This window comes from Poecilia formosa, unplaced genomic scaffold (assembly GCF_000485575.1).
Source record: "Poecilia formosa unplaced genomic scaffold, Poecilia_formosa-5.1.2 Scaffold99, whole genome shotgun sequence".
Classification (NCBI taxonomy): Eukaryota; Metazoa; Chordata; class Actinopteri; order Cyprinodontiformes; family Poeciliidae; genus Poecilia; species Poecilia formosa.
Genome location: NW_006800038.1, coordinates 1,574,266 through 1,599,939, shown reverse-complemented (window position 1 = coordinate 1,599,939; position 25,674 = coordinate 1,574,266). Strand labels below are relative to the sequence as shown.

Genomic DNA, 25,674 nt, shown 5'->3' with positions numbered 1-25,674 from the left:
TGTGTGTGTGTGTGTGTGTGTGTGTGTGTGTGTGTGTGTGTGTTTGTGTGTGTGTGTGTGTGTGTGTGTGTGTTCCTGCAGCTGCTCCAGGCTCATCAAACTGACAGCTGGTTTCCACTGAAGTCACTGAGAGCCTGAACCCACCGGGCATTTCTCACTGGCTCGGTTTACCGACAGTTTTCGGAATACGACCGGTATTAATGGAAATCTCTGTGCTGATGACACAAATCCCAAAATATTTACAGGATCTCAGTTTTCAGAATTATCCAAACAGAAACCAGTGTGAGGTTATTTTCTAAACATTTGTTTTTCCTTCACTCATTTAAACATAATGACTTTCTAAACCGTCTCATGTTGGTTGGATCTGAAAAATATAAGAAACTAGAATATTACATAGAATATATTTTAAACAATAGTGTCAGGCTTCTGAAATGCTTATTTTAATGCACTCAGTAATTGGTTGGGGCTCCTTTTGCAAGATACCACACTTGTTCCATCCATTAAATTGTCAGTTCTCATTAGATAATCCTCAGCATTACAAGAAATAAAACCATGAAATATTTTACTATATTTTAATCTGTGTATGAGTTTCACTTTCTGAAATAAGTGACAAAAGATACTGAAACTTTTCAAGATGTGAAATTTTTATAGCTGTACCTTTATTTTGTACTTTTCTTGATTTCTTGATCAGATGATGCAAAAAAGGAGTTTCCATTGCAGTTTTGAAAAATAAACCAATTTTGATACGGCTGAAAAAAACTCAATAATTTTTTTAAGTTGTTGTGTTTCTATTGAGTGAATTTACTTTCTAAATGTCAAATTGTGCAAATAAATGCATCAAAAGTGTTTCCATACTTATATCAAAATTACTTTATTTCGCAAAACTGAAACCCTTTTTTGTATCACAGGAGTCACATGATCAACAACCGGATGTTGCCACTGGAACAAACCACAAAGAAGGAGACAACAGGAAGTAATTGGAGTACTAACATATGTTTTTAATGATTTATCACATGAACAAACTTATTTCACGTCTGATTTTAATTGCGTTTCTTATTTAACAAAACCACCACAATTGAGAAATTGTGTTTTTATTTTGGCGACATAAGTGGAAAATTAAAGTTTTGAGCACATTAGTAATGGAAACGCAGCTATTAGAAAACTACAAATCCCTCAAAATCAGAGAAATCAAGGTGCAGTGGTCCAGTCAAGGTCCAGATGTATCAAAATTCCTCCACAATGATTTGAGCGACTGATCAGTTTAGTAATCACGCAGAAACAATCGTAATGACTGAATGGGGCTGATGCAGAGGGACTAAAACAGATTCATGCACGCGGCCGAATCGCTGGTTTGTTGCTAAGCATTCAAAAGAGAGCATGACTTCATCCAGAAATCCCAGCAGCACCAGTATGAAGGGGCGACCCAGTCGTAATGGAACCAGTCTGATTCTGATCTTAATGCCTGTAAGTGCCCCCTCGGGCTTCACATTTGTTTTGTTGCTGCAGATGTTGCCGTGGCGTCACTCAGCATGGAGCTACATGGCTGCTGACGTCAAAGTGCGTGGTTCGGGCCGCGGTCCAAACGGCTCGGTTATCAGCCGTTAAAGCGGCAGCTGTGTCACTGTGAACTTCATGACATCCGTCCTGATCAGATGATCACTATGTGTGCACTTCTCCGGGCCTGTCGGTTCGGGCTAGCGGCAGCGAGTCGGTCTGAGATCAGGACGGCAGCAGCGCCATTTTTAAACTGCTGCTGTATGGCAGGCCGTTTTAACATAAAATGGGTTTCACCAAACTTAACTTTCCAGATTATTTATGATGGAATTTTAGGACCACGCTAAGAAATAATGAAAAAAAATAAGAAGAATAAAGTTGTAATATTACAGGGATAGTCACAAGATTACTGGGATGAAGTCATATTACAAGAATACAGTCATAAAATTAAGAATAGAGTTGAAATGAGAATAAAGTAATGTAATTAGTAATTGTATTACAATAAGTAATACAATTTGAAATAAAAGAATATTACAAGAATACAGTCATAAAATTGCAAGATTAAAGGAATATTACAACTTTAATTCTTGTAAAACTAAGCCTTTATTTTCAAAATATGACTATTCTGACATTATTATGACTTCCTTGTACAATTTATTCTCATTTTATTTTCTCTAGTTTCTTAGCATGGCTATAATACTCCATCATAGTTTATAACTAGACATATTAGGGAATTATATCCCTAATTACATTCTGACAGATATTAATGAGGTCAGATCTAGCATTGAGTTGCATGTAAGCTTTAATTAAAGTTATCTGTAATTAATACCATCTGAAACATATTTCAGATTTAAACAATTAAATTATGATTAGTCATGAAGTCTATTTAAGATATTTCACATTTTGTTCCGACTGGAATCCGTTCTCTATCAATATTGCTGAATAATCACAACACAACTGTTGAGTGTCCAAAAAATTTATTGAAAAGTCAAATGTACATCTGTATGATACAAATCCTCTTTAACTTAAACTGTCCAGGAGTCTGTTGGTCACAAACATTTTTAAAAAACATCTTGCTGTTTCTTCTCCTTTTGGGTCGAATACGTCTTACAGAGCAGAACTTCTGCGTTCTAGCAAACTCCAATAAATAAATAAAGTGCTCCACAAACAGCTGGATTTCAGTCAGTTAATGATGATTACAGAAAATAAAATCCACATCGCAGAATATACATTTTATGCCAGCCTTTCTAAAAGAGACAGAGAGAGAGAAATCTAATTTATGCACTGCAAAGAATTTCAAGAGCACTTGAATTTAGTTATTTACAAAAGACAACATGCAACGTTTTGGGTCAAATTTAAAAATGAAATGGTCAAAACTGAGCTGGGAGGAGTTCTCTGGATAAAAACGCTTTTTTCCTGATAGTTCTTGTGAAATTATAAGTGAGGCAGAGATGGCAGGATGCTCTTTAAAAATATTTTTCCAATTGGCACGTCCCTGTGAGGGCAGGGAGGTGGGAACAGAGCAAAGCAGCAGGAACCAACAAGATATTAACCAGATATCTGTGTGTTCTAGTTCCACCAGTAAAATTGGTTATTTGAAAGCCTACAGAAAGTTTTGCTTTAATAAGTTTTGACTGTAGTCACAAATTAACTGAGAATATCGGCGCTATTGTTGCGTGGGTCCTGGTTGCATCTGCTTCTGTGCTCCACAGCTCCACCTCCCTGCCGGCAGAGGTACTACACATACTGACTGAGATCAGCACAGAACAGAGAAGCCGCCTTTCACATCCTCCCAGCACCTTGCAGTGGTGTTATTCACAGTCCCAACGCCAAGCTGTCCTCTCCGTGAGCACCTTCAGGCCTCACACACCTGGTGCAGGTGAGGCCTGGGCTGCTGAAGGTGAGTGTTTGAGCCTAGGACCACTGGCAGGAGCAGTCGGTGGGCTCCTGGATGCTGTAGCTGACCCAGGTCGCGTTGCTGCTGCAGTAGAGCTGCACGGAGCGTCGCTGCAGCCCCGTCTCCCTGCAGCACTTACAGAAGCGAGCGTAGGTGTTGATGTTGTAATTGTAGATGCTGGCGGAGGGACACTTCCCGTCGCAGGACACGATGTTCACCTGCAGGAAGCAGGCGGAGACGTCGCCATGGATACAGAAAATTACTTTAGTGGAGTGGATAGTTACAGTTAACTAAAACAAAATAACAAAAAAAGAAAACATTTTTGTTAACTGGAATAAATAAAAACTTTAATTAAAGGGGAAAAACTGGATGGATGGATTGATTGATTTTCCTGAGGGAAAACTGAAGGATCCACATATTGAAGGGGCATAAGTCATATTTTTTGGGGTCAAAAGATCGGAGTTGGGCCATTCAGACTGCGATTAAAAGTTATTTTTGGTCGTATTTCCTGTGTGAACGTAGCGTTAGCCGCTTAGCCTGTTAGCCTGCTAGCCAGTTAGCCTGCTAGCCTGTGGGACTAAAGCAGCAGATCCTCACCGGCCGGTTGCTGCGGCAGTCGTTCTTCCTGATCGTCATTCTCACCGTCACTTTCTGACACGACTTCCCGTCTTCTTTACCTGTTCAAAGTCAAACGAACAGAAATCTGTTGCAATAAAGATTAAAATAAAATCAGAAATTAAATCCTCACATTAAATAACACAGGAGAGGAGGATTATGGGTAAGAAAAGGAGAAATGCAAAGCTTGATAACATTGGTTTCATAGTCAGATTGGAGGGAAAAAGAAGAAAAATTTTCAGAAGTAGAACTGATCTGTCATGCAGTTATACCACAAAAAAGATTTAAATGATTTGGATGCAATATAATCATATTTGACAATAATTTAGTCCATATTTAAATAAAAAAATAAAAAAACACCAACCCACACATGATGTACAACTCGAGATGCTTTGTGTGGCATTTTAGTTTGAAGGGATTTCAGTGACTTTTTCCTTCCAGACAATTTTCCATTGTTTTTAATGTTTTTTTTGTTTCTGTTTGACATAAATTAAACTTTATTAAACCTTCAATTACCTTGATTCATGTAAAGTTACGCCCAGATTTATTAACTTTGATCCAAATAATTTGTCTACATGCAGGAAGTGGGATAGTTTTCAAAATAAAAGGCCACACACAGTAGCTTTAGTTTCTCACAAGGTCTTTTTTCTTCCTTTAAACTTTAGCTTGATGATCTGAAACATAATTTGGGGGAAAAAAAACAAAAAAAAACAGAAGAAATTTTCCACCTTCATTCCCAAATTGTCACATACTTACTCGTCTTTTTCTCTGGATTTCTCTCAATGTGTTTCAATAAATCAGTTAAAACTCCAGATCATACAGATATTTCAAGACATTGAATAAAAAGGTAAACTTTGTTTTTTCTCACTGCCTGAAGTTAAATCAGAATAAACATTTTTTTTATTTTTGCTTAGTTGAAATTAACAAAATTATTTCTATTTGCTAAAAGCCAGAAAACATTTTCAAATTGTCCGTTTAAAAGACAGTTTTCCCTGATATTCACCAAATATATGGAAACTTTTACAAACAAAATTTCTAAAAAAAAAAATAAAATGTTCTCGCAAATAAAAATAATTTTAGTGATCCTGACTGACAAAAGAAGAAAATTTTGTTCTGATTTGAGTTCAGACAGTGAGATAAATGTTTTTATTCAGCATTAAATGTAAATGTTTACAAATGAATCGCTACTTTTCAGATGTTTATATGCAGAACCAACCTGAAGTGGTGAAAACATGATGCAAAGAGAGTCAATGGATGTTAGATTTCTGTTTTTTAAAGGGGAACTGTGACAGAAAATCAACTTTTTTTTATCTGTACATCATCTTATAATGATATTCCCTCATAAAAAAAACATACCTGGAGTGTTGATTTGATTCTTTCATGCATGTTTGAGAAACACTTTAATCTCCATGGCAACCATTCCATTAGCCCCGCCTTCAGGGACAAAGCTCCTCCCCCTTTCTGCTCCTTCAGACAAGCTAGCACCAATTAGCAAACACCTGGTGGAACTGCTGAGCTCATTAGAGGAGCTGCTGCTCCGTGAAATGCTGGTAAAAACTTTAAAGGGTTAACAGAGGAGCCATGTTGGGATGATGGTGCTTCAGAAAGAGCAGGAGCTTCTTAAAGAGACAGAGGCCCAAGTTCAGCACTTTAAATTAGGAAGTTAAAACTCTTTAAAGTCATATTGGATATATGTAGCAACTGATAATTGTACAAAGTGGCACTATATGTGTCATTTTTCATTTAAGCCATAAATTGAAACACTGTTGCTTTGTGAAGCAGCAGATCACAAAAAATGAATATTAAACTAAACCAAGTTTAATAGAAAACAAAACAGATCAAAAATTAGTGATGAAAAGAGGAGATAACTTATTTCTATTACTGTTATTGTAATTGCAATGTGGATCTACATGTTCATTGACATAGTTACTATTAGTTAATGTTTATCTGAGGAAAATGTATTTCTGTTTGTTTTTTCCTTTAGGTCAGCAGTCTAAGACGACTTGTCCCACAGTTGGAACTAAACATGTTTAAAATGAAGGACAGCACAAATAAGATGTTAGTAAGATGTAAACTGGACAGGAATGGATCCGTGTATATGTCTGTATAAGAGTTACTGGAAAATAAGAGGCGATAAAACCATAAATACCAACATTAGTTACTAATTAAATAGTCTGTAAGACACAGAGCTGCATCTGCTGCCTTGAAAGGAACTGATTACAAACTTGTATGTGACAAGTTGGGTATGAAAACTGTTTCCCTGAAAAGAACCCAAACACCGAAACTCTGACTCTACGGAAACATGCAGACGTCTACAGGCCACTACCAACAGTACATTGTTGGCAATCAACAATGCACTGCCCAGACAGTGCTAATGGGGAGGGAGCTCATCTTTTAGGAGCTTGATGCTACATGTTTGTGTCCTCTCAAGTGTGAGTTCATTTTTTGTTGCCTACTATTTTAATTTCAAGTAAACTATCATTTTAAGAAATTAAATCCACAGTTGATTGGTTTTCTGAAGAGTAAATGTTGGATAAATTAGCCTAAAGAAATGAAGTGACAGATGAGAGGACGGTTCTGTAGGTTGCAGTTGCACTTTTTGGGCTCTCTTGTATCTTTTCTTATCTTTTTTTCTTTTAAAGGGAGTACATTGTTGAATATCAACAATGGCACTAAGAAGCCTTGTTGTTGTGGTACCTTGTTCACAGTTTGTGTTAGTTGTGGGAGTCATTTGGTTAACTGGGAAGGGGAACAGATGAAATCCAGTACCTGGTGGGATCGGTACATGATGGTAAGGTGAAGCACACAAACCACAAACCCACTTCAACGTCATCAGACGCTTCTCAGTGACGGGTTTTACAGAAACTCACTGAGAAGCGTGGAAATCTGAACTAGCAGCAGACAGACGTATCTGAAAACAGCAGCTGGGATCCAGTTTGAGCCAATCCAGGTGAGTCTTTTGGGTTTAACTGAAGTGCAAACGTGTTGTAGACGAGCTGAACGGCAGGTTCAGTGTCAGCTGCAGCCTACAGCGCTACGCTAACTACAAACTGCTGCTACGCTCAGATCAGATACTCACACGTCTTGCAGCATCCGTCCATGTAGCTAACGACGGTTCCTCCGATCTGAGAGGAGACGAGAGTCAGCAAACACATTACCATCATTTACCTCAGGGAAGCTTTTCTACAGCGGAGGCTCTAAAGTCATCTGACCTCTGCAGGTCAAGAGTTTTAACATCTTCAATGCTTCCAGATTAAAACGGTTCCTGTTATTATGAAAAGACTGAAACGATTTTCTGATAGGCCTCATATTCGTCTCACGTTAGGAAAACTGAACAACATGAATGATTTGGAATGTTTAACGTTAAAACAAACAAAAAATACACGGTTCCAGAGTTTTCACGAGTTTCATGTTTACACATTTATTTTGTAATTTCATATATTTTAAACTATTTCACATGTACACATGTGATGCATGTGTTTCACATTTTATGTGTCACACGTGTGACATTAAATATGTGAAACATGTTTTATTTGTGTCTGATTTCACACGTGTATCATATAAAACATGTATCATATAAAACATGTGTATCACATATAAATGACATGTTGCACATGTTTTTTCACATGTAGTAGTTAGTTATTTGCTTATGTGTTTACTAAGTCAGCTGTTTACTTAGTTAACTATCTCACTTGTTAGTTTATTTACTGATTTAACTAGTTAGTTACTTCATAGGTTTATTGTTTTTTACTTGTTAGTCATTAACTTACCTTGTTACTTAGTTGCTGCTGAGTTAGCTGCTTAGCTATTTGCTTAGTTATTCACTTACTTATTTACTAAGTTACTTAGTTACTTTACTGTGTTTCTGTTTAGGTACCTATGTTCTTATCCATTTAGTAAAATACTTACATAATGAGCTGTTTCTGTAAGCTGCTCACATAGATATTTACTTTCTTAGTTATTTTCTTACCTCATCAATGATTTGTTTCGTTCAGCTAGTAGAGCTGGAGCTAGCAGCTAGTAACTGTTAAAACTGGACCTGTCAGCTGCCAGCCAGCAGGTCCAGTTTGATCAGCTGTGTGTTTCTGCTTCCCGCTGACCTTCATGCACTCCGTCTCATTGAAGGGGGGGCAGCTGTAAGAGTAGGAGATCAGGGTCGGTCCGAATGACGTGTCGGAGCAGTCGAACTTCTTGCAGTTTGACACCCAGGACCTTCCAGGCTGAAATCATCATCATCCTCAGGTTACCTCAACGTTACACAATTTGTTCTGATTTACAGGAAGCGAACTTCAGCAAACGCTGGACGCACAGCAAACTGCTAATTGTTATTGATGTATGCAGAGGTGGGTAGTAACTACTTACATTTACTTTTTTTTTAAATTACTTTTAAATGTATTTTTACTATGCTGAACAATTTCTGGGTACTCTGCCCACCTCCTTCCTTACACATCTAACCCTGATGCTAAACTGCTTTTCCAGTTTCCCTTTTTAAAAAAGAAATTAAAACATCTTAAAAAATTGATTATTGTTAAAAAGTTTAATCAAAGTTACAGGAAATATAGGATTGTAATATTTCACTCCATATGTAATTTATGAGTTTCTGTGCAAAATGAGGTACGAAAAACTTAAAATTTTCACAATAATCAAATTCTTTTAGATGCACCGACACACAATAAAAACTGTTCAGAAACTTATAATATATAATCAATGTCTCGTATAATAAAACCTGAAGCTTTTCCTACCTTATAGAGGCCGACCGTCCCGTTCTCATGTTGATAGATGCAGGAGATGTTTTTACATTCGCCGCAGCAGGTTGACTGGTCCTTAGGAGGAACATAGATCTGATTCTAAAACACAAGAATTCAGGATAATTAAACCCAAGAAACAACTTCCTCTCAGTCACACAGCCGATGGGTTCCTGGTGTACCTCAGGAATGAGTCTTTGGTCCTTTCTGTTTTACAGTTACAGTTCGGTTTTCGCTTTAAGTTAGCCAGTAAACATTTCATATTGAGCCTCAATTTCACTGAGAAACATGTTTTCCATAATATACAAAGAAAATTCAGCTTTCTGTCCTAAATTCTCGCTGTTTTGTTGCTACTATGCCCACAAACTTGCCTACCAAAGTAGGATCCTATTTTGGTGCTAAAGTCAAAATTTCAAGACATTCCTTGCAATCAAAGAGAGAAAAGTGAGGAAAAATATCAGATATGCACTGCATTACTGTAAACATAAAGCTTCTGTTACTGCTAACCATAAAAACATTTACAAAACTTCAGCAAGTAAAATTTTACTGCCAATATCTTTAAAGTTATGAGAAATGTTACACTGCAGATACTGCATCTAATAAAATGTTATTGGCAATGTCCTGTAAGGCTTTTATAAATGTTAAACATGTTTATTCTTTCTTCATTGTTGACTACTTTGCTTACATTTTTCTAAAATTGGAAGACTCCATGCTGACACTGACTGAGAGAGACTTTTCTATGACTTTTCTGCAGATCATACACTGCAAAAACACAAAATCTTAGTATTTTTGGTCTAAATTTTAGTGTAAATATCTCAGTACACTTGAAATAAGAAAAACTAACTGACAAATAACTTAACCAAGTGCTTCTAGTAATTAATATTGATGAAAAAGTTTCACTTGTAGATTATTTCACTTATGAGAAAAATGTCCGTGAAATAATCTGCAAATGAAACTAGAACTTTTCCATCAATATTAAGGAATTATTGGCTTAAAATAAAGATTCACTACAAGCAGCTTTATGTTGTAAATTGAGTCTAAAAAAGCTGCCAAAGCCTTTAAAACATTAATAACAAACGTTTAACTTTGTGTTTTGACACCTGGATGCATCCAGACAAAGTAATAAATTTCTGTTATTGATCACGTCTCACCGGGTGGCAGTGGGCCGAGCAGTTCACCGTGGAAATGCGCAGCAGGTAAAATCCACTCGCCGGGTCCAGAACCTGGCTGCAGTGGCGACTGTAACACAAACCGTCGTCTCCGTGCTCCACAAGCGTCTGGCCCGGCCGCAGCAGTCCGCGCTCGCCGAACACACACACGGACATGCACACACACACACACACACACACACATACAGAGACATGCACACACATGGGTCATATTTTATGTGTAGATCTGCAAAAGCTGATTAAACTGGAAAAAAAATCTGAGTTTATGTAAAATTTTTTGAAAAAAATTGATAAATTAAAAGAAAACTTTCTCTTTAAGTGATGAAATTAATTTAGCTGCAATAAACTGAATTCAAATGTGCTGTCATTAAAAATGCATTTTGTGTGAGGATAAATAAATGCTAATAAAATGAATTCGGTTTTTAAAAACTGAATTAAAGCTGAGCTCCAGCATGTTTGGTCAGCTGGTTTTACCACTGCATGCCCTCCAGCAGTGCAATGGCTGCTGGAGCACACAAGTGTTTTGTTATTGACTCACCATCCACTTTCTGCATTCTTGTTGGTTGTGCAGGAGGCTCCACATATGCTTTTCAAAGATGTATGGATGTATAATTGCGCGTCTGTTTTCAGCCATTTTTAAGGGCGACTGTAAATATTGTCACATTTTTCGATTTGTAGTTGCGTTTAGTGATTTGTTGATGTGTTTTGCACTTCAGGGCCACCGTACAGAACTAAGCAGACTAAAATCTGATTATATAAGAATTACTTTGTGGAAAAAATGTAATTAACATGTTTGGTTTCGCCCATAGATCCAAACTAACCTGTTAGTGTTAGTGGAATCAAACCGGGTAATGAGTTGTTTGGTGTGCAGAATCACAGCCTCAGTGTTTAGTCTGAGCAGAACTCACCACACTTGTATCTCTTGCAGGAGCATTGGTTCTGTGGGTCGGAAAGAAAGGCCCGGTCAAGCTGTGCAGCTTCTCCCTGGGGGGGTGGGGGGCAGGGGAGGAAAGAGAGAGAGAGAGAGAGAGAGAGAGAGAGGCGACCTTTCATCCTGATTACTGTAAAAACAGAATATTGTTTCTCACAGGCAGGACTTACCAGGCTACATTTAGGAGAGACGATCTTTTCACAGGTGCAGACTGTAAACAGAAACAAGAGGAATAAAGATTATTTGGGTTTTCATTTTAACTCTGAAGCTGAACAGCAGCGTGTTGGGATCGTACCGCATGTTTGGTTGGGACAACAGAGATCTGGACTGGAAACGGACACGACCGACATCCCAACAGGACAGGTCAGCTGGGGACACCTGTAGGGCTCACACACTGCACACACACACACACACACACACACACACAAACACACACACACACACACACACACACACACACAGAGAGTGCTACTCAGAAAGTTTCACAAATTTGTCCAGAAATATAACAGAAGCTGCTGTTTTTATGTCCTAAATTTATTTCTACCACAGAATTATTTTCTGTCTCAATAAACTGTGTGGTTTCCTTCAGGGCTGAAGCGATTAATCAGATTAATCATGATTAATCAATTATTGAGATAACAATCTACTAATTTAACAATTGATTAATTACTAACTGTGGTGCACAGATTATAAAACACGCCATTTGTTGAAATGACAACATAAACAGACCAGTAATTAAGTCAAAGCTGTACAAAAATATGTACATTTTGCCTTTAAGATTAAAAAACACTTTATAAAAATGTTCATAACTCCTCAAGCAAAACTTTTATCTTCATCTCCTTCAAATTCTGTAAAAAACAAACTAAAAATCTAATATTAAACACCTTTTTCTCTCCAACTATTAATTTGATTATCCAATAAATAATCAGCAAATCATCTCAGCACTATATTGATGTTGAGTCGGGCAGAAAGGTCAGACTTTCATAGCTGTTGTTGCTTTCTTTGCTTTCACTAAAGGAATGTTGTTGCAATTTAGCCAACAAAATGTTTATTTTCTTATTTAAAAAGTAATTGAATAATTTTTGACTTGCATCTTTTAATGTATATCTAATATTGTATTAAAAAGTCTTACATGGTTAAATGGAAAACCTGCAGAATGTCGCAAATGTTTTATATGATTAATCGATTAATCACCAGAAAATTTGATTGTTAAAATAACTGATATCTGAGGTCCTGGTTCCCACTTTCTTCTCAGTCATAGTTACTGCATTTGGGTTTGTTTAGGTTTATTTTGGTCTACTTTGTTAGAGAAACTAACTGTATTTCATTAATGTCGAAAAACCACAATTTTGTAGTTAAATAAGAAATGCAATTAAATTTACACATGAATAAGTTTATTCACGTGATAAGTCAGTAAAAACATCATCCTCCTACTACTTCCTGTTTTCTCCTTTGTCGTTTCTGCCAGTAGCAACATCCGTTTATCACTTTTGATGCGAAAAAATGTTTCCATTGCAGTTTTTTTAAGTAACTAATTTTAAAAAACACCTCATCCAGGTCGGTGAGTGACTGTGTGTTTCCTCACCGCACTGGTAGGACGGGCAGCATCGGTCCGTGCTGTTGCTGTCGACGCTCAGCACCTCGCCGTCCCGGCAGGAAGGAGGCCTCTCCACACAGGAAGAGCACACTGCAGGAGGAAAACCCGCCCACAATCAACAAAATGAGGATTCAGAGGAGGAATAATCAGAAATGGAGGCTGGACTGACTGCAGATGTGGGCCAGGCAGCAGCTGCCGTCGGCCCTGGTGGCGACCGGCGTCTGGTCGTCTCTGCAGGCGGGAAGCTCAGACTCACAGCGCTCAGGATCGCACTCTGAAAAAAAACACAAAGAAGGTCAGAAACAGTCGCAGTGAGCGATTCTGGACGTTTACATCTGCAGTCAAGCCAAAAAGAAAGTTAGAAAGTAAAAAAATGTCAACTTTTGAAGCTAAAAGTTTCCATGCTTTTACTAGAAAAGTTGGAAGATTATAATCTAAATATATATATTTTTTTTCACTAATTTTCAACTTTTGGAGCTCAGAAAGCTCCTTATTTTTTTCAAGATAATTTCTAAGATTAATCTAAAAAATGTTTGGCATAAATTTACTCTTTTTTTTATTATTTATAATGGCTGCCATTATAGTAAAATTGTTTAAATGTGTTTTGAATCATCTTCATTTAGCACCAGCGCTTATTTAGAGATCATTTTATCATCGTTATTTCTGCTCTACAGGCTAAAACTAAGGATAAACAAACACACAACTCAACAGAGAGGCTGGAAAGGAGAATAATGTTTTAATGTGTTTTTGTGACTGTTGTGGCTGTTTCCGGCACTTTTCCAAAAACTTGCTTTTTTAAGCTTTAGTTTTCAGTAACATGGTTTTACAAAAAACCTGAAATTGCTGCACATAACCTTCCCTTTGTTCAGGATTAGTCTCACACTATCTAATTAACAGCTACTTTCTACCTACTTTGTCTCCAATAAGCCGTTAAATCGGTAAAAAAGGAAACTCACCACAGACGTAGTCCGGACAGCAGGACTCTGGTCTGAAGTACGACACCAGCTTTTCCCCATATTTACACTCAGGAGGGAAGCGATCGCACAGAGTCTGGTTACAAACTGCAGAACATGTCAAACCACAGCATGATGCCTCACGGTTCTTTCAGTGATCAAAACGAGCTGAGCGAGCGTTTCGTTGGCTCACCGCAGACTTTGTGAGGGCAGCAGCTCGTGTCGTCAGACATGCTGATGATCATCTCCCCGGTTCTGTGGCAAACCGGCGCCGGCGCGCTGGAGCAGTCGTACTCCACGGGAACGATGGTGTCGTTGTCGCAGCGGTACATGCAGCAGCCGTCCTGCGAGGCCTTCCACACCTCGCCGTGCGACCGAGGAACGCCGCCGCTGTCGGTGCAGGCTGCAGACAAACAGAAGAAATCACATAGAACCCCGACAGGAGTCAATTTCAGACAAAATAAAGAGACTTTAACTGATTTAAATCCATTTAAAGGTGTCAACTGTCACAAATAACATGCAGTACGGATGGCTGCCCCATTTTAATTTAGCTTTAATTGAACTTAGCACTACAAAAACACAATCTTTCAGATTCTTCCTAATCCTAATCCCACAGAAGAAGCAAAAACACTCACTTGTGTTTATGATTGTTTTGGACACCAGCTACCAGAGCAGTGGTCCGGATCGGAGTGCAAAAGCACAAAATCTTACCAAGTACTTTTGTCAGGCTTCTAGTGCAAATATTTCATTTCACTTGAAATAAGACAAAATTAACTTAAAAGTAACTTTTCAGTGACATATAGGAGCTTCTTGTAAGTCAATAAATCCTTAATATTGATGTAAATGTCGCAGATTATTTAACTTATATCAGGGTGAAAATGTCTTGTTGTGAAATAATCTGCCGGTGGAACTAGTGTGTTTATTGTTTTACTGTTTTTATGGTTTTTAATATTTTAAAGTATGGAGAAACAGGCTGTTTTGAATAAAGTTATATTAATTTTTATTGTTGTGAAAGTGTAAAGCTGACTCAGGTCACTGTAACCAGATCTACCTAATGGCATGAATAATGTTGATTGAGTTGTACTTTTTCATCAATATTAAGGATTTTATTTTACTTAAAACAAACTCTTATATTTTGTTGAAAAGTTACTTCTAAGTTACTGCTTCTTTATTAAGTGCACTAAGATATTGGCACTAGAAACTAGACACCACTTGGTAAGATTTGGTGTTTTTTCAGTGCAGGAGTCTTTATTTTTGTACATTTGCTGATGTTTCTAATCCTGTGCGTGTCAGAAGGAAGCGGTAAAGTTTTGTCCTTACCGCACTTCTCAAGGCTGATGCAGAGAGCCGAGTATGGCCGGTGGAGCAGCGTTCCCTCGGGGCAGACGCAGCCCTCCGTCAGGCCAGAGCAGTGGTCCGGATCGGAGTCAAAGTCGTGGTTGGGACAGGACTGAGATGTGCAGGCCGGCAGGCAGGCCTGGTAGCTCAGAGAGCCGGGACACACGAAGGCTGCAGGAAAGAAAATATCAGCGAATGAAGTCAGGATGCACCGCCATCAATTCATCTTAAAGCACTGAAAGACAAATATTTTCCCATAATCTATCTTCTTTTTTCAGATTTATCCCACCTTGTAAATACTTAAAGGGGACTTATTATGCAAATTGGGTCTCAACTGCTTCTAAAGACGGCCTGAGCACTTTGAAAAGTTTTTTGGCTATAAGCTAGTGTTTGTTAATGTCTGGAAATCAATTGTTTCAAAAACCTCTCAGTTGTTGAGTCGCATTCCATCGGCAGTGACTCGTTACCTAGCAACCCCAGCTGAGCCCTGCCTTGTTACCTAGCAACCCAAATGGAACTCCAGCAACTTTGGTCAGCTGGCTTTAACCACTGTCTGCGCTGTAAACACTCCAAAAACACAAAATCTTACAGAGTATTTTTGGTCTAGATCCGACTTCAAACATCTTAGTAAACTTGAAATGAGACAAAACTAACTTAGAAGTAACTTTTCTGCAAGATACAGGAGCTTGTTTTGAGTCAATAATGTCTAAGTATTAATTAAAAAGTTCTAGTTCCACTGGTAAATTATCTCACAACATGGGGAAAAATGTCTTATTTTCAGAGAAATAATCTGCCAATGAAACTAGTATTTTTAGATATTTTAAATAATTATTTACTTAAAACAAGCTCCTATATATTTGATAATAAGTTACTTCTAAGTTAGTTTTTTATTTTTTCAAGTGCACTAGAAAACTAGACACAAACACTTGGTAAGATGTTGTGCTTTTGCTTTACAATGGCTGCTGGAAAAGAAGTTTGTTTTGTTGTGGACTTAACATCCAGAAACCACTTGCTGTATTCTTGTTGGTTGTGCGGGAGGCTCCACTAACGCTTTTCAAACATGTGAGGCTGTGTAATTGCTCATCTGTTTGCAGCTACTTTCACATGCGAGTGCCATGAAAACAGGAATCTTACGGCAGTAATCCGGCCTCCTCCACTCGATGCAGACACTGAATTTATGGCAGATTGCCACATAAGCAGCCAGAGCCACACAATGGTTGTTCACATACTCTGAATCTCTCACCCAAACCTCACAAAACGTGCTGGGCGGCACCTGGAGACGAAGAAGCAACGATCAAACTACATGCAGCATGAGAACTCAGAAAGACGGGAGCCTGTTGAGGAGTTTGACGTACAAACGCGTGGCACGGCGTGAAGGCGTTGTCCTCCAGCATGGCCAGGCAGTGGGAGCAGTCACTGGTGGAGCAGTTGTGTTCACGCCGACGGCTGTAGCTGACGTAGCTGGTGGTGTTGGGAACCTGCCAGCTGTCGATGAACAGAACCGGGTCCTGGCTTACGCCCAAAACCGAGCCATTGGGCAGAGTGAGGTCATTGGTCAGATCTCCATCGCAGAAACCTGAAGGGGTTAAATTTTAAAAATACTCAAAATGTTTCTGAACATGAAAAATGGAAATAAACAGACTTCAGTTCTGGCAAATGTTTTCCAGAGTTGGGTAGTATCTAGTTACTTTTACTCATTTACATTTTCTTTAGTAACTTTTTTTTTAATTGAGTACTTTTACTACGCTGTATGTTTTACTTTTACTTGAGTGATTTTATTTTGAAGTATTTCTACTCTTAGTTGAGTAAAATTTCTGGATTCTCTATTCACTAAATGAAAAATAAACATGTTTTAACCGAAACTTCACATGACACAGACACACACCTGCAGTTTCTATTAAAGTATCATCAGTTTTTTATTGAAAGAAACTGATTTTGAAAAAATATTTAATTGCCTGATTTCATTTTTTTTTATTACTTGTATGAATTATTGTCATTTTGGTCTTTAGAACTCTAAGATTTCCACTTAAATTTATACTTTTGTCCGACTGATAATGTAATTTTTAAATATTACATGATTGATAGTTCGATCAGTTGATCAATACTCAGTACTAATCCTAACCCTACATGAATACAGTTTTGGGTTCTCTTCCACTTCTCACAACTATTCAAGAAAATATGTCTCCTTGCTTGGAGGGAAGGTAGAAACTTCTTCTCTTCTTACCACAGAGGCCCATGGTGGGGAGTTTGCTGCCCGCGTCGTAGGCGTCGATCACCATCATGCCGGTGCTGTGGTACCACTGCACCTTGAGCCCGGCTGGGCTGCGGATCAGGTACATGTTGCCCGTGTCGTAGATCTCAAAGCCGTACTTTTTAAAACGAGGCTTGGCGTAGCGCGAGTTCACGAAGAGCTGGTTAAAGATTGAAGAGTGCAATATGTCAAATATTTACGCAGTGCAGGACGTTGCAGTTTAAGGTAAGATGAGCAACTTACTCTCCTCTGCAGTCTGTCGACGACAACCTGGTTGGATTTGTGTGTAATGTTGAGTGAAACCAGACACAAGTTGGTGAAATTCCAGAGGAGCTTTAGAAAGAATAAGGAAAATATTAATGAGGCTTTGGCTGCATCACACAGCAGGTAAATACGACAGAAATCAGGTTTTTTCCACTGTGACGCTTCCATATGTGGTGCTAATGAACGGTCATGTCCCATTTTATCCACTGAAAGCATTAAATAAGGATTTAAAGAATGACTAAGAATTATAATTACGAAATTGTGAAAGAAATCTGTCACTGATCCCAACACTCCAGACTCCGACTCTTCATCCAAACACATTTATCTACAGAAATTAAAGTCAAAGATCCTCAAAAAGCTGCTAATTGTGCTTTTTTCAGCTTCCTTCGTGTCGATGTGATCTTGTGATGATACAGTCAGCTCTCATTGCTCAGCAGACTTCAAAAACTTTAAAACACTGTAAAAACACCAAATTTTACCAAGTATTTTTGGTTTAGTTTCTACTGCAAATATCTCATTATACTTGAAATAAAACAAAACTAACTTACAAGTAACTACTCAGCAAGAAATAGGAGCTTGTTTTAACTAAATAACTTGAATATAAATAAAAAGTTCTAGTTTCACTGACAGATTATTTTAGGTGAAAAATGGGAAAAATGTCTTGTTAAAAGTGAAATAATCTCCCACAGAACTAGAACTTTTTCATCAATATTAAAGGATTATTTACTTAAAGCGAGCTCCTATATCATTAAGAAAAGCTACGTAGTAAGTTAGTTTTGTCTTACTTCAGGTTTGCTAAGATATTTGGGCTGTAAATTAGAAGAATCTCTTGCTAAGGTTTTGTTTTGCAGTGTAAAAAAGCAGCGTCCATTATTACTGCTGCTGTGCGACATCAACGTTCTTCTTCTTTGCTTTGGGGTCATAAATTGTTCATGCAGAGATCAGATTGTTGAGTCTAATTATAGTAGTATGAACAATCAACCGGATTCCAGCCAAAAAGTCAGAACTGAGCATCAACACCTGCTGCCTGACGGTGGATTTGTGACGGCGCTCACCGGTCGATCAGAGTCCGCCGGACATTCCTGAATCAGGACACTCAGGGTCTCGTTGGGAAGCTGGGCAACGATGTACGAGGCAGCTTTGAAAATGGCAAAGCTGTCCCCATCAAAAGTGATCACATTCAGATCGGGGAACATCGAGCAGCGACCTACGACATAAAACAATAAAATATGAGGGGAACTCCTCCTGAAGCACACTACTGAATAAGAAATGATTAAAACCTCTGGATAATTCTGTTTCCTCACATGGACAATCCCATTTCGGGCAGCACTTGTCTCCGTTGACCAGAACAGCAAAGCCAAGCAGGCCGCAGTTTGGAGGCTCAGCTGTGAAGGGGCAGCTCTGGGATTTGTTGAACAGGATCAGCTGGTTGTTGACACAGATGTACTTTGTGCATTCGTCGACTATCTCGGCATACGGAGGCTGAAAACATTTTAAAAAATTGGAGAGATGCTTGTAAACAGGAAAACCAGTGAACAGAGTTATTCTTCCATAACCTTTTGTCTGAAATATGAACAGGAGACTCATAAGTCTGAGGTTGTTTCCACAAATGATAGTCTGATAGACTCGGTTCAATTGGAGACCACTGTTGCAACATTTGTTACATTTTCAGCTGCTGTGGTTTGCTATCACACTGCAATGCCCCTCCTCAACTGCAGGGGTGCTCTATTAATGCCCTGCGCTAAATGTCACAAGATCCCGCCCACATCTCCCTGCTGGAAGGCAAAAAACTGGCCTACGATGACTAGCATTGGTTTTAGCTGTTAAGTTATGAATATAATCCACTAAATCTTAAATGTACGCGTGATATTTATAAAAGAAAAAGGTATCCAGTGCTTTGCTACCAGTTGTCAACATCACCACAACAAGACTATAAGGTCAGGAAAAAGTTGAATAAAGAAAGAATATATCTCGGGAGAGGGAAGTAGCTCAGTTATGCTAGCTTGACTTCGACCAACCTTGACGTGGGATTCTGTGTTTTTAGGTTCAGTTAAAAAACACAAAAAAAGAGCGACCATCATGTGGGAAATGTTTGAGTGGTTTTTGGAGTTTAATCCTAAAATATAAAGTGATGCTGTTGTCAGTTGCTATGGTAACGATTCTATGCATAGAGATTGAAAGAAGAAGAAAGCGAATGGTTTTGAGCTATTCTTCAATGGCTTTTCTGTTATTTTTCCCTTTGTTGTGGCATACTGCACTAAGTTAGTAAAACCTACATCTCCAGGTTTCTTTGACAGGATCGTTGCTTGGATTAAAGCAGACTAAACAGGGTTGGTGTGAACGCTCCCTTGGTAAACTTACGGTGCACGTCCTTACAGGAGTTTCTGACATTGACGTTAATCGCTCAACTGAAGAACTCGTTGGTGCAGCCGCTGTGCGAGGAGAACTCGAAGCTGTTGTCGATCCTGGACTTGTAGAAATGTTTTGGAAAGCGGTGGTGGATTCTTGATGCGTTGTAGTTGGAACTGGAATACCAGGCTCCTGGGTTGAGACAAAGACATCAGGTCGGGACGGAGATGTTGTTGTTTCAGCTTCTTTGGTTGTGGTTGACTCTCTGGTGAAGGCGGCTGTAGATGATGGTGAAGCCAGTGGAGCTGTTGTGGTCAAATGGGAAATTGCTGCCGATGTGGCAACATGACCAACCCTGCTTGCTGTTGTTGCAATGGTTGGAGATGTAGTAGCCGGTGAGCCAACCACGGTTGATGTGGTAGTGGTAGCTGAAGGTCTTGTTGCAACAGTGACCCTTGCGGTGATCGGCCTGACTGCGGGCGATGTGGCTCTGGAAGTAACTCTAGATGTTGCAGGAAGTCTGGGTGTTGCTGAAAGGGTGGATGTCCTCACAGCGGTGGGTGTGGCTCTTGAAGAGGACACCAGTCGGGTCGTGACCTTCTCCAGGACCGTAGATACCTCTGGAGCTGTTGTAGAGGTTGTTGTGTGGAGCGAATGCAAGGACGGAGAAGACATGCTTGTAGTTGTAGTTGACACTCTGGTCGTAACTGGTTTTGAAGTCTCTATGATTGGCTTAAGAGTGGTGTGAAGACTGGAGGGTCTCGGTCCTCTAGTGGTGGAGGTGAAGAGGGCGACAGGTGGAGTAATCAGCTTCCTGGTAGTTGTGGCTCCGCTTTCTGGAGCCGATGTTTCTGTGGTGGTGGTAGAGGCTGCAGAGGTAGATGCTGTCCTAGATGTTACTGGAAGAGGAGGAACTTCAGGAGATTTAGCAGACATGGTAGGAGATTCAGAGGGCAGCCCAGGTGTTGTCTCCAGTGGCGGCCGGTAGGTGGTAGTGGAAGTGGAGGTGACCTCCCAGTGAGGGGGATACCGAGGCTCAGAGGTTCGCTCAGTGTGGAGAGGATGGGTGGTGCTCTGTGTGGTTGGAGATTGTTGTAAAGTAGTGATTCCTGTTGAGGGTTTTGTGGTGAACTGAACATCTGTGGACATTGTGGATGTTTCTGGGACGACAAGGGGTCTTGAAGTTAGCTTGCTGGAGGTGGTTTTCCCCGTTACTGGAGCAGCAGCGGACCAGGAAGTCTTATCCGAATAGGCAGCTGACATGTACCAAGAAGGAGCGGTGCTGCCTGTCATCTCAGCAGGTTTAGGTGAAGCTGTTGTTGTAGAGACTGTAGAGATTTCAGATGCAGAAGATTCTGTGACTTTCTTTAAGGTTGATGTTTGCCACCTTGTAGTAGCTGAAGTGAAGGCAGACGGTGGAGTTGTAGAGGGTTTAACATGGTAGACAGTCGTGGATGACACAGAAACAGTTGAAGAAGTTGTATGATCAGTAGGAATGATGTGCAAGGTCCTTTCTGTGGTTCCAGTTTGTGTTGCCTTACTGGTAGTGAAAGAGCTGACTGGTTGGAATGGTTCTGTCGATGCTGTTGACGAATATCCAGTTCCTGCTTCTTTAGTGGGCGAGGTGGAAACAGGAGAAGCTGTTGTAGAGCTTGTGGTTGGTAGTTCTGGCAGGATAAACGGTGCTGTTGTCATTCCCTCTACTGGTGCAGCTTTATAGGAGGTAGTCGCTGTACTGGAGACAGTGGTTCTGCCTCTTACTGCAGATGTTTCTGAGACTCGGGGAGAAACTGAACTCAAAGTTGTTTGAGTAACTGCGGAACTCGAGCTTTCTGACGCGTCTTTATGTGGAGGGCCAACCGTGGAGGTTCTGATTGTGGCCGGCCCCCCAGCAGACGCTGTAGTGGTGGTGAGCGGGGAGTACTGGGAGTCGGTCGGTTTAGTGGAGGAGGAGCCAAAATGACCAGTGGTTGTTCTGGACGTGGTGGGGCTGAATGAGCTCAGCCTGGTCATCCACCTTGTTGCAGCTGATGAAGGAGTTTCAGTTACTCTGACTGTGGAAGCTGCCTCCACTTCCTCTGGCCTGACAGCAGAGGGTGCCGTTGGCCCAGACAGAGTTCTGGACGGCTCAGGAGTTGCAGATGTAACTACAGTTTCCGGGCGGGCCGGCTCATCAGGGGCAGCTGTGAATGAGGTGGAGTATTTGCTCCCGGTAGTAGCACTGGGAGCAGCGCTGGTGGGGATTTTCACGGCGTGGGGTGTGTGTGGAGCTGTGGACGATGTGGTGACATCATAACGTTCAGCTGCTGTGGACGGTGACGCAGGAGCCACTGAATCTGGGAGCCGAATGCCTGAAATCACATGAACACAAGTGTCAGAAAGGCAATAAGGATTACAAAAACAAAATGTTCATCTATATGTATAATTTTCCTGAAAATTGAGTATTGTGAAAATCTTTCATTTTAGTTTTAGTGTTTTTATCCTTCCTATGCGGTAGATTTGACATGAATCCCCTGGACAGAATAATAAATATATTTTTTCTGAAATATATTAAACATAAATATTTTATCACTGCCCCTTTTTTTTCTTATTCGGTTTTTTAATGCTATTTATTTTCAAAGTGATTGACTTGATCTTGGCGTTTGTCCGTGGGCTGAAATGAATACGAGCCACGCAAAATTAAAAATATAATTAAAAGTGAGTAAATTACCAACACTGAGTAAAAACATGTTGAAGTGATGCTACTCTTACTCTGGTAAAGTTTCTCCTGCTCTACCACGTCTGTTCTCCAGACTGAGTGTCGGTGAAGCAGACTTTGAGCTACTTACAGTCTTCAACATGAACGCATCGACGGGTGATTTCATCCAGGACTGTGTTTTGGGGGCAGACAGGAAGGCAGCCCTCTACTCTGCACAGGAAACACATTCACAAAATAAAAGCCTCAACATGTCGGCTCCCATTAAACTGATCGTTTCACATCGTGTCAGAAACAGGTGAAGGTCAAAGGTCTGACTGTGGGATGGTGACGCAGGAGTCGGCGGAGGGGTCGCTGCAGGTCCTGAAGCAGGGGCTGATGCAGGAGTCGTACCTCCACTGGCAGCGAGGACCCGGAGGGGTGTCTGGGCTAGGGCCTGAGCAAAAGACACACTTAAATAAATAAATTACCACTAAAGATTACTTCCTCTCATTAACATGGCCACCAGGTGGCGCTGTGAAGGCCTAAGAAAGAAGGAAGGAAATTAAAAAAAGATGCAAAATTAAAAATAAATTGAAACCCATCATTTTTTTATCTTAAATTTTTCATCATAATTTTTTGTTTTCCGTTATTCAATCATATTTTAAAATAAAACAAAAATTAAAATAACTTATTTAAATGTTATTTCTGATGCTAATTTTCTGATTGGCTACCAGCAAATTTATTAAGATGATTTGATCCTCAGGTTAGTGAAACTAGCGAAGAAGGGAAACGTTTCTGGAAAAAAACAAAAAAAACACACACACACACACACACAAGAAAATGTTGACATAAAATAAAATTTGATTCAATTAATATAAAATATTACATATTTCCTTATAATCAGAACAGCGGATTGTGATGAGAAATTGTGTAACGAAGTCTTAAAATATTATTTGGTCATAATATGTTAAAGTAAAATCCAAACTCAGGCTGAATTTATGCTAAATGAATATAATAATTATTAAACAGTGAATGAAACACTCCTGTGTCTAAATTCATATTTCTGGAATCTATCAGGTGTTAAATAGGAGATATGCGTTTAGAATAACTCATGAATTTAACAGGAAGTGAATAATTTTTACTCTTTTTAGTCGGAATTACCATCTTCTATCTTATTACCCCAGTTTTTATACACAATTAAAGTAGTTTTAAAGTGACGACCAAATGTATTTTTTCTCCAGCTTTAGGTGTAAAATATTACATTAGCAACACAAAAAGTGGCTCTTTGTTTGCTACTTCAGCATATTTTTACTGAAGGAAAAGTAAAAACTACAGCATAGTACAAATACTCCTACAGGTAAACTTTTTCAAAAAAAAAAAACTTACTGAGTAAATGTAACTAGTTGCTACTAAACTGGTTATTTCTGTGGTGTGTTTGTTTTATGTTTGAATCGTGTGAAAACTCTGCTGTGTTGTGATTCTTTTTGTGACTCTGACCCGTCAGTCTGAACAGCGACGCCTTGCGGAAACCGTAGCTGTGTCTGAACTTGAGCAGGTGGAGGCGTGGTGGCGTGGCGTGCAGGAAGAAGCCGGGTTTGGCGTGCGACTCCAGCGAGTCGTAGCCCGAGATCCAGGTGTTCCTGTGGAGGACGAAGGTGGCTCCGTCCCAGAATGCATCACTTCCCTCCCACTTGGCCAGCCTCACCTGGCCGCTGGCGCTCGCGTGCAGGAAGTAGTTCGGTCTGTCGACGGCTTCAAAGGAAACCCGCGATGCATCTGTGGAGAGGAAAAAATAACTATTCACCGCTTTTGTTTCTAATGGTTTTGGACACCGCCTACACTGCAAAAACAGAAAATATGACTTCAAAGCACTTAAAAAAAAAAAAACACCTACCTGTTTTTTGGCAATAAGCTAATGTTTGTTAATGCCTGGAAAAGGAGCTGTTTCAAAAACCTCCCAATTCCAGGGGCAGTGCCCCGTTACCTAGCAACCCCAGCCCTGTTACCTAGCAACCCAAATGGAATTCAAATGTGTAATTCGGTCAGCTGGTTTTAACCACTGTAGGCACTGTACACACCCCACAAACACAAAGTCTTAGAGTATTTTTGCCTAATTTCTAGTACAAATATCTTAGCACACATGAAATTAGAAAAAAAATAATAACTTTTTCGCCAGATACAGCAGCTTGTTTTACGTAAATAAATCTTTAATATTGGTGGGAAAAAGTACTACTTCCATTGGCAGAATGTTTTCACATATAACATGGGAAAAAATATATAATTTAAAAACTCTGCTAATGGAACTGTTTTTTTTTTATAAAAAAAAAAAAATTTAAGGAATTACTTAAAACAATCTCCTATTTCTTGCTGAAAAGTTACTTGAAAGTTAGTTTTTTTCTTATTTCAAGTGAAGTAAGATATTTACACTAGAAACTAGACCAAGTAAGATTTTGTGTTTTTGCAGTGCAGCTCCTTTAAAATGTGTAATATCAGTTATATTTTAAGAGATTGTTATGGTTTTTAAGTAATAGAGCAACTTACTCTAATTTAAAAATATACTCCTCCAATTCAAATGACATAAACAAAAACAAAAGTAATCCTGAACACTGAAATTTGTGAAAGTTATTTTAAGGTAATCAGCGTTGAACAAACATAAATATATAAGCGTCAAACTGGTTGAAATGAGTGTTTGAAGGAACCAGCAGGAGCTGGAGCAGCTTGTTGCAGGTTTGGCCGGCTGTCAAGCCTGCAGCTTGAGTTGCTATATGAGTGTTTGCCAATCTGATCTCTGAACCCTTTTACAATGAGTCCATCGCCTTCGTCGGTGTTTTCACAGGAGAGCTCAGATCAACAGCAAAGGAAATGGCAGGAGTGAAGCCTGGCTGGCTGTCAAACGGCTGCACACCGAATCTGATTCACAGAGAAGTTTAACAGTTTACAAACAGACTCAGGGTTTTTAGCATAGAAAAATGGGCTTTTCAATGGAGTTTATTCTACGTAGCATCTTAATATGTACAACCTGAAATGACAATATTAGTCTCTTAACTCACTCTTTGTTGTTTTCTTTGTGAATGGCCTCAACAATATAAATTAACAAGTCTACTTGGGGCGTTTTGAGTTACTGGCCTATTCTGAAAGAGTGGATTTTAATCTTCCCAGTGATGTCAAACACATGGAAATCAAAAAATAACTTTTTAATTTACTATAAATGTTGTGTGAATTAACATTTTAGGGCTATTTATAATTTAGAAGCACAGTAAAAGAGAAATAGACCTGAGTTGCTTTGGCAGAAATAAAAATCATTATCCACTCATTTCTATCAGTTGTATTTATCTGTTGTGTTTAATCATTTTTAATTAAATAAAAATAACAATAGCTGTTGACATGCGAGCAG

At 39.3% G+C, this 25,674-nt stretch overlaps 1 protein-coding gene and 1 long non-coding RNA gene across 2 annotated transcripts in view; one reads left to right on the top strand and one right to left on the bottom strand.

Annotated features, from left to right (window-relative positions):
• LOC107836967 (uncharacterized) overlaps window positions 1-948 on the top strand; it is a 12,543-nt gene extending 11,595 nt beyond the window's left edge. The window contains exon 3 of the long non-coding RNA XR_001662940.1: window positions 912-948. This is a non-coding gene — a long non-coding RNA (uncharacterized LOC107836967). The remainder of the gene's footprint in view (window positions 1-911) is intronic.
• Window positions 949-2,454: 1,506 nt separating this feature from the next.
• otog (otogelin) overlaps window positions 2,455-25,674 on the bottom strand; it is a 63,043-nt gene continuing 39,823 nt past the window's right edge. Inside the window, exons 33-56 of the mRNA XM_016674720.1 lie at window positions 23,778-24,056; window positions 22,617-22,734; window positions 22,432-22,511; window positions 19,616-21,954; window positions 18,559-18,736; window positions 18,310-18,461; window positions 17,234-17,323; window positions 16,964-17,150; window positions 16,095-16,315; window positions 15,874-16,012; window positions 14,722-14,910; window positions 13,595-13,804; window positions 13,405-13,509; window positions 12,618-12,722; window positions 12,437-12,538; window positions 11,147-11,245; window positions 11,022-11,062; window positions 10,829-10,904; window positions 9,903-10,081; window positions 8,749-8,853; window positions 8,107-8,226; window positions 7,086-7,131; window positions 3,989-4,068; window positions 2,455-3,609 (exon numbers count right to left, since the gene is read on the bottom strand). Of these exons, the coding sequence (XP_016530206.1) occupies window positions 3,409-3,609; window positions 3,989-4,068; window positions 7,086-7,131; window positions 8,107-8,226; window positions 8,749-8,853; window positions 9,903-10,081; window positions 10,829-10,904; window positions 11,022-11,062; window positions 11,147-11,245; window positions 12,437-12,538; window positions 12,618-12,722; window positions 13,405-13,509; window positions 13,595-13,804; window positions 14,722-14,910; window positions 15,874-16,012; window positions 16,095-16,315; window positions 16,964-17,150; window positions 17,234-17,323; window positions 18,310-18,461; window positions 18,559-18,736; window positions 19,616-21,954; window positions 22,432-22,511; window positions 22,617-22,734; window positions 23,778-24,056 (5,441 nt within the window). The 3' untranslated portion in view covers window positions 2,455-3,408. The remainder of the gene's footprint in view (window positions 3,610-3,988; window positions 4,069-7,085; window positions 7,132-8,106; window positions 8,227-8,748; window positions 8,854-9,902; window positions 10,082-10,828; window positions 10,905-11,021; window positions 11,063-11,146; window positions 11,246-12,436; window positions 12,539-12,617; window positions 12,723-13,404; window positions 13,510-13,594; window positions 13,805-14,721; window positions 14,911-15,873; window positions 16,013-16,094; window positions 16,316-16,963; window positions 17,151-17,233; window positions 17,324-18,309; window positions 18,462-18,558; window positions 18,737-19,615; window positions 21,955-22,431; window positions 22,512-22,616; window positions 22,735-23,777; window positions 24,057-25,674) is intronic.